The 8,094-nt window shown below is 65.0% G+C and overlaps 2 protein-coding genes across 2 annotated transcripts; both read right to left on the bottom strand.

Annotated features, from left to right (window-relative positions):
* Positions 1–1,748: 1,748 nt before the first annotated feature.
* Positions 1,749–4,303, bottom strand: FBA1b (fructose-1,6-bisphosphate aldolase; the record flags this gene model as incomplete). Its single annotated transcript, XM_005759007.1, has 4 exons — positions 1,749–2,441; positions 3,241–3,283; positions 3,516–3,742; positions 3,857–4,303. 4 exons carry the CDS (start codon positions 4,301–4,303, stop codon positions 1,749–1,751), a joined length of 1,410 nt encoding a protein of 469 aa, XP_005759064.1.
* Positions 4,304–4,853: 550 nt separating this feature from the next.
* EMIHUDRAFT_446487 (aldolase A) lies at positions 4,854–6,870 on the bottom strand. Its single transcript, XM_005759006.1, has 6 exons — positions 6,117–6,870; positions 6,006–6,046; positions 5,845–5,929; positions 5,598–5,768; positions 5,395–5,531; positions 4,854–5,325 (listed from the first exon to the last, which is right to left on the bottom strand). Exons 1-6 carry the CDS (start codon positions 6,781–6,783, stop codon positions 5,074–5,076), a joined length of 1,353 nt encoding a protein of 450 aa, XP_005759063.1. The 5' UTR covers positions 6,784–6,870; the 3' UTR covers positions 4,854–5,073.
* Between the last annotated feature and the right edge of the window lie 1,224 nt (positions 6,871–8,094).

Genomic DNA, 8,094 nt, shown 5'->3' with positions numbered 1-8,094 from the left:
GGGCGTATCTCAGCACTCACCGCGCGAGACGCGTGGCGTGCCACACAAACCAGTAAGCAGCAGCCTTCGCTGCTGCGACTCGAATGCTCCAAACGCGCACCTGTGCTTGCGCACGGCGTGCTCTACACGAGCCTCCCGGCCGCACGAGCGTGCGGGCGGCTCGAATCCACCTTTCCCCCGCCCTCGCGACTGTTGGCTGGGCGGCGGGCGCTGTCCGCCTTGCGGCGGCGGCGACACTTGCAACACGAGCACACCTCGCTTCGGTGTGCTCGATCCTTCACAACGGGCCGCCCGCAAGGACGCGTGTGCGGCCCTCTCTACTCGACCTGTGCCACGGCACGGGTCGTTCTAGTCACGCAGCCGCCCCGGCGATCGTGCTCGGGGCGTATCTCAGCACTCACCGCGCGAGACGCGTGGCGTGCCACAAACCAGTAAGCAGCAGCCTCCGCTGCTGCGACTCGAATGCTTCAAACGCGCACCTGTGCTTGCGCACGGCGTGCTCTACACGAGCCCCCCGACCGCACGAGCGTGCGGGCGGCTCGAATCCACCCTTCCCCCGCCCTAGCCACTGTTGGCTGGGCGGCGGGCGCCGTCCGCCTTGCGGCGGCGGCGACACTTGCAACACGAGCACACCTCGCTTCGGTGTGCTCGACCCTTCACAATCGGCCGCCCGCAAGGACGCGTGTGCGGCCCTCTCTACTCGACCTGTGCCACGGCACGGGTCGTTCTAGTCATGCAGCCGCCCCGGCGATCGTGCTCGGGGCGTATCTCAGCACTCACCGCGCGAGACGCGTAGCGTGCCACAAACCAGTAAACAGCAGCCTTCGCTGCTGCGACTCGAATGCTCCAAACGCGCACCTGTGCTTGCGCACGGCGTGCTCTACACGAGCCTCCCTACCGCACGAGCGTGCGGGCGGCTCGAATCCACCTTTCCCCCGCCCTCGCCACTGTTGGCTGGGCGGTGGGCGCCGTCCGCCTTGCGGCGGCGGCGACACTTGAAGCGGTCGCGGCGCGTATGCGTCGTACTGTTAGGGCGGCCGGGCCCGAAGCCGGCCCGGCCAGGCTCTTCATAAGGCCATCTTCGCCACAACGCGTGGCATTGGTCCAACTGCGGCAACCCACAGCGAGGGGGGCCGCTTAGGCGACCTTGCTCACATCAGCTGCATATGCTTCAGTGGTGCAAGGAGGAGTGGAGAGGGACCTTTGACGGTGTCTGGCCCATGCGGGTTGGCACGTACCTAGTTGTGCGCATATGCGTACGCGACCGTTTTGGAGCGCGGGGCGGCGGCGTCGATAGATATCGACGCCGCCGTCGCCGCGCATCATGACGAGTTCGCATTCCCCATGTGACCCTCTATACCTCACCTTCGAGACAAGCCAGGGTTCAACCCAATGGACCTAGTGTGGCGTCGAGGCCCGCACTGTCTGGACATGCGGGCCGCGGCTGACAGAACGGCGGGCTAGGCATTGAGAGCCCAGGAGTTTTAATATATAGAGTATATCTCCTACTCCCTGACGTAGAACGTAGTCGTCTAGTGGCGGTAATCCACATCGATGCGGAGCGAAAAGAAGCCGGGCCGACACGATCGGGCACAACAGTCGCGGCTCGCGCAGAATTGCACACAGAAGAGATATCTCTCCCGCTCGCGGAGAGCGGCTCGGTCGACGGTCCGGAGACTCTCGTCGGTCGGGCGCCACTGTGGGCGAGTGGCGTCGGTCTTGGGGCGGTCTGGCGACCTCAGGTCAGGTCAGTAGGCTCCTGCCGCCTGCAGGATGTTGCCATCCACGCCGACCGAGGCGCAGGAGCCCTTGACGTACTTCCCTTGGCACGCGTCGCCGTTGGCCTTGGAGCGCGCCAGGATGGCCTGCTGCGCGGCGGGGTCGTTCGCCGTGTCGCCCATCCACGTGACGATGGTCGTCTTTTGGCTCGCCTTGCCGTACGAGAAGGAAACGGACCAGGGCAGGTCGGGGTATAGCCGGTTGATTGCGTTGAGGTTATTGGTTGCCTCCTCCTCGTTGTCCTCGTCGAGTGCGGTCTCGCCCGAGAGGAAGAAGATGCCGGGCATCGCCACCGGCACCGTCCGCTTGAGCACCGTCACGGTCGCCGCCGCGATCTCCTCGGGCGTCGCCTTTGGGCCCGTCAGGCCATTCTTGACCATGTTTGGCTTGAGGACGGCGCCCTCGAGGTAGCATCCGTGCGCCTTGAGCGCCTCGAACTGCGCCACCAGCACCCGCTCGGTGGCGACGGCGCACGCGGAAATGTCGTGGTCTCCGTTGGGCACGATCTCCGGCTCGACGATGGGCACGAGGCCGCTCCTCTGGCAGATTACTGCGTACTGCGCCAAGTTGTGGACGCAGAGGGTGATCGCGAGGTCGGAGGGGAGGCCCTGCGGCACCGGGTCGATCTGCAGCACGTTGCGCCACTTGGCGAAGCGTGCTCCCTGCGCGTACGGTTAGGGTGCCCACAGGGCCCAAAAAAAGAAAGGAAAAAAGAAATGGGCCACCCCCGATCGCAGCACTTCGTGTTGGCCAGTCGAGAAATTGAGAGTGTGACTAGGAGGGTGGGACGCTGGGGATTCTCAAAGGTATACCCTTGGAATGGCCGGATCCAGCCTTAAAAGTACGAGATCGCGCGCGCTTCGCGCGCTGCACCGCCTATTCTCCGCGGCTGAGTGACGACGCGTGCCGTGTGCCAGCAAAGTTGGGCGCGCGCGGCGCGACGGCGCCCGCGAGGGAAGGCGCGGGTGCAGCGGCCGCCGGCGGCCGTACCGCCCGCCAGCCGGCGCAGCAGCGGCCAGCGCAGCGGCCGCCGGCGCAGCAGCCAGATCAGCCGGTGCGCGCCTTGCGAGGCGAGTACTGCCGCCCGGCAGCCTTGAGGCGGCCGGGCGGCAGTACTCGTTCGAACTTTGCGAGCCGTGCGCGCGCCGAGGCGCCCGCGGCGCGCGCCCGCCCGGCTGCCAGTAGGAGGCGGCGCAATATGGCCTATAGTACAGCCCTTGAGGAGGAGGAAGAGGCTGGCTGGCAGTGCTGTATGCCGCCGGGGGGCAGTTTTGGGGTGCTGTCCCCATCCCAGGGGGCTGCAGAAGGCGTCCGCAACCGGGACAACCCGCCCCCCCAGCCGAGGCCGGTCGAAGCCCACTTGGAGGCAGCCATGAGGAGTCCTCTTGGTGCTCCTGGCGCCCGTTGGAATGGCGAGCGCGCGCCGATGGGGGGGGGGGGGGGGTCTTGCTTGCTCCACACCGAGCGCCATCGGTCCGGACCGGTGCCTCCACCGAGGGGTGGCCTGCACAAGGTCTGAGCCGCGGGCGCTCGGCGCCAAGTGCAGTGTCACGCTCGCACGCGAAGGGGACACAATGGGAAACCCTCGTTTCCTATGTACTCGGTCCCCCAACGGAAGAGGCCTCGCTCCTATTGGAACTGGCCAACATCAGATTTGCCTCGTGCGTCCCTTTTTGAGTCGGGAAGCTATTTTCTTTTGGGTCCTGTGGGCACCCTAGCCGTACGCCTGCTTGCACCGCGCGTCGAGGTCGTCGATGCCCTTGTCCCATGTCTCTGGGTGCCCGAGTGGCCCCACCGCCGTGCCGGGGATGCCCGCCGTGTCGTAACCCTTGTCGAGTTTGATGCCCGGGATCATGCCGTTGCGCGTGATCAGGTCGACCATCTTGTTGCCAGCCGCGTCCGACTGAAACAGCGTCTCCCAGTGCAGGATGACGCCGGAGATGTGCTCCGACAAGCCGGGGGCCTGGTCACACCTCTACTCGTTTACACTTAAGTCCGCCGTGTTGAGCTGCAATACATCTGGCGCCTGGTATAGCATCGAGCGATACGCCGCCCGGTTCTCGGCCGTGTCCTCCACCTTTGCAGCGTCGACGTGGCCCGCTCGCAGCCACGGACCTGCCGACTCATCGCTGGCGAGGAACCCCTTGTTCGGCGCAGACAACGCGTCAGCGGTCGCCTTGAGTGCAGCCTTCTCGGAGGCCGACAGCCACGTGCAGGTGAAATCACTGACCAGCGCGGTTCCAGCGTTTGGCGTCGGAACCACGCTGCCCACGGCCGCCGGCGCCGCGCCGCCGCCCGCCGAGCGCTTGGCGAGGTACTCGGCGAAGGACTCCGCCTTGTGGATCGCCTGCTGCTTACCCTTTGGGTCGTTCGGGTCAATCACGGTCGGCGCCGGATCTCGCGTCGCCTCGCCACCGCCGAAGCCCTTGCCGCCATTCATGGCGACCTTGGACGTGGAGAGGGCGCGCGACGCGGCGTGCGGAGCCAGGAAGGCGGAGGACAGTGCGAGAGCGGGCAGCAGCATGTAGAGGAGAGTTGGGAGAAGATCACCAAGAGGTACGACCCAGCTGCAGCGACCACACTGCGCAACACGAGAGCTGGTGGTGCCCAACAGGTGTGTGAACAGTGCCGTGGCCAGGTGTAGATTCTTTTTGCTTGGGCGGCACTCATGATGAAATTCTGGAAAACCCCGGCCGGCCTCTCCCCTGCCCCTACCTACCTACCTACCCTACTTATGGGAAACTAAAAAAGAAATCACTGGAAGGGTGAAGGTGGGGTACCATACCAACTAAAGTGATGGTTGGTGGTACTCTCCTGCAACCACAGTCCTTCCTGTGACATGGCAGGCCACTCTCAAGCCCTACAAGCACCAGATCATCCATTTGGGGAGGGTTGACATCGTGATTTTTGCGGAAATTTTCTTTTTCTGCTGTGAAAATTCCGGCGTGAAGAGAGGGAAAAACCCGACGGGAGGGCCCAGACCTACCCTACCTACCCCGTCATGAGTGCCGCCCAAGCAAAAAGAATCTACACCTGCCGTGGCTGTGTTTTTGTGTGAACCAGCGCACTGCGCCATAGGATAGTGGGGTCCTCAGGACAATCGGTACGTATCTGGATTGTGCATGTGATGTGCATGTGTACAAGGGTCGCGCGGCTCACAGGCCACAGCGCACGGGCGCCACAGGGGCACCTCTGATGTGTCGCGCGTACTAAGCGTGTACGCGCGTGTGCACACACGAGGCGACCAAGCCGGCATATCCCGCCGCCGCACCAAGCAGCTCCCGCGTCCGTCGGTTAGAAGACGTCGACGCAGTTGAGGTCCGAGAAGCACTGGCCGAGCCGTGCGACCGTGGTCTCTTCGGCGGACCGCACCGGCATGCGCGGGTCGTAGAACTTCTTGTTTGGCTTGTCGTGGCCCTCGGGGTTGCCGATCTGGCTCTGCAGGTAGGCGCGGTTCTCCTCCGAGTAGGACCGGATCCCGTCCCAGTACGCCCACTGCGTGTCGGTGTCGATGTTCATCTTGATCACGCCGTACGAGATCGCCTCCTGCGCGGCCGGGGCGGGCGAGGGGTCGGACGAGAGGGCGGCGGGGAGGCGGGGCGGGGCGAGCCGCGCCTTGATGTCGTTGATGTCGGAGCCCGAACCACCGTGGAAGACAAAGGAGCAGGGCTTCGCGCCCGCGCCGAGGCCGAGCTGCTGCGAGATGTACTCTTGCGAGTTTCGCAGAATCTTCGGGTCGAGCTTGACGTTGCCTACGCCACGTTCACGCCTCTCACGCACGCTGCGCGCGGCATCTCGCGCTCGACGGCCGCCGCCACCGGGCGCGTAGACGCCGTGCACGTTGCCAAAGGCGGCGGCGATGGTGAACTTTGCGTTGGGCACCGCCTGCAGCGCCTTTTGGACCATCCACACCTCCTCGGGCTTGGTGTAGAGGTCCTCCGGGTTCGCATTCTCGTTGTCCACCCCGTCCTCCTCGCCGCCCGTGATGCCTACGCCACACCTCGCCGGCGTGTCGCGGACGTGTCCGGACTGCCGCACCCGTCGCCCTCCTCCGTCTTGGGCTGCCAAGCTCCATCTCGAGCAGCATGTCGAGCTTGGCCATCCGCTGCATGTACTCGACGCAGATGGCGATGTTCTCCTCGAGAGGCTCCTATAGCCGCCACTTTGCAGCAGTTAGCAAGGGCCGACGCAGCCCTCCCGCACCCTTCCCCTCCCTGCCCACTCGCCTCGGACAGGTCGAGCATGTGAGACGAGAAGAGCGGCTCGCCTGTGGGAGATGCCGCGGACACGTCGACATGTGGTGGACGCGGCGGCGCGGCGAGAAGGGAGGAGCTCGCCGTGCGCGGCGTAGTGCGCTTCCGACTCGGCCAGCATCCCGTCCACCCAAGGGAGGAGCTTCTTGGCGCAGTGGTCTGTGTGCAGGATCACCGGCACGCCGTATTTGGCGGCGAGCGTGCGCACGTGGTGAGCGCCAGACACCGCCCCAGCGACGGCCGCGTCAAAGTCGGTGTTGTCGAGGCCCTTGCCCGCATAAAACTGAGCGCCGCCCGACGAGAACTGAATCATCACCGGAGCCTTGGCCGCCGCTGCCGCCTCGAGGCAGGCGTTGACGGAGGAGGACGTGACGCAGTTGACGGCAGGGATGGCGTAGCCCCTCCTTTTTGCGTCCTCCAGCAGGTCCACCACCGCCTGACCGGTGAGCACGCCAGGCTTGACCGACGGTGGCAGGCTGGGGTACGCTCCGGCGCTGCCGCCCGCCGGCGCCGCGCCGCCGCCCGCCGAGCGCTTGGCGAGGTACTCGGCGAAGGACTCCGCCTTGTGGATCGCCTGCTGCTTACCCTTTGGGTCGTTCGGGTCAATCACGGTCGGCGCCGGATCTCGCGTCGCCTCGCCACCGCCGAAGCCCTTGCCGCCATTCATGGCGACCTTGGACGTGGAGAGGGCGCGCGACGCGGCGTGCGGAGCCAGGAAGGCGGAGGACAGTGCGAGAGCGGGCAGCAGCATTTTTTGAGGAGAGCTGGGAGCAGACCGAGAGCAGTTTTGAGGAAGAGGAAGCGACCCAGCTGCAGCAGGCAGCTCGGAGCCAGCTTTCGCAGCTCCGACAAGAGCGCCCCGGAAAGAAAAATACATGTCATGGCCCTGCGACCGCGCACCCCCGGGGCTAGGGCTCTCTTGCCCGCAACCCGATCCCGATCACCCGGCCAACTGGGTGCGCTTCTGAGCTCCCCGGTCCTGGATGTGAGGCTGCTAACCGCACTCCAAGTGCTCCAAGGGCGTTCTGAAGTTAAAGGCCCACTCCCCGCCCTTTCTCAGAGCTGTGTTTGCGCTCGCTGTGCGCTCTCCCGTTGCTTCATGTTGCCGGCTACTCTGGAGTCCTCCTGGCTGCTCTCCGCCCACCAGCCGGCCACAGGCCGCCACCCTCGCCGGCCGGCGTCGAGAGAACGGCCAGACTCGACCGACCGGGTGTCGCGCCGCTGCCTGCTTCTCGCGCCGCTGTAGCAGCGCCAGCGGCTCGGCCGCGCATCCTTCACACACGCCGCCACAACCAAGCTGAGCGGGCCCAGTGTCGAGGTCTGGTGCGGGCTGCATGCGAGGGGCGGCTTTGGCCACAGCAGGTCCACCAGACGGATCTCAAAGCTTGCCGTCGGCGTGCTGTCGTGGCGAGAGCCGAGACCGCTGCAGAGGAGCCGAGTGCAGTGACGATCCAGAGGCTACCAGGGCCACCAAGTGGTAGCCCTTGTCAATTATGAGCAGGGCTGTGCTTTGATGGGGTTGTGCTTGAGCGTGTGTGAAGTGGGAGTGCGTGCCGGCGGTGTCTGTGGGTGAAATAGGCGTGTGTGAGGCCGTAAGAGCCGTGGTATGAGCCAGAGTGAGCTTCATCACCCAAGATAAGTGCGGTCTGGGACAGATTAGGCTTGGTACTGATGGGCCTGGGCCAGGAGAGCGACAGAGATGGCGAGGTGGTGAGCTGGGAAGCCGCTTCATCGGCACCTGGACGTGTCGCGATGAACTGCCGAAAAGTACTATTTGCGGCTATTGCTCAAAACTTCGGGAGAGAAGGCCTACATATTATGACTGAATCCTTGCGCCTGGTGCATGAGGGCTGCGGGTCGGGACATTTCACGGTCGGTGGCGCCGATAATGACCTCCGTAAAGCCCTCGGAATCGCCTCGGATGGGGTCCACCGGAGACAATCTCGAGCCCTCTCCGTGGCATCACGAGCCGGTGTGAGCTTGCAGACCCAAGGTAAGTGCGGTTCGGGACAGCTCGGGCCTGCTACTGATTTGCGATTCGGCTGTATCAGCACCTAGCCGA

Source organism: Emiliania huxleyi (genome assembly GCF_000372725.1).
Source record: "Emiliania huxleyi CCMP1516 unplaced genomic scaffold EMIHUscaffold_826, whole genome shotgun sequence".
Classification (NCBI taxonomy): domain Eukaryota; phylum Haptophyta; order Isochrysidales; family Noelaerhabdaceae; genus Emiliania; species Emiliania huxleyi.
This window is presented reverse-complemented; position numbering and strand designations above follow the sequence as displayed.

What these genes read in the sequence shown, in the direction of transcription:
- EMIHUDRAFT_446487 (XM_005759006.1), bottom strand. Translation starts at nt 6,783, where the DNA reads ATGCTGCTGCCCGCTCTCGCACTGTCCTCCGCCTTCCTGGCTCCGCAC. An exon ending in GCTGCTCGAGATGGAGCTTG is followed by an intron (nt 5,769 to 5,844) that starts GCAGCCCAAGAC and finishes GGTGTGGCGTAG; the next exon opens with GCATCACGGGCGGCGAGGAG. An exon ending in CCGACATCAACGACATCAAG is followed by an intron (nt 5,326 to 5,394) that starts GCGCGGCTCGCC and finishes CCGGCCGCGCAG; the next exon opens with GAGGCGATCTCGTACGGCGT.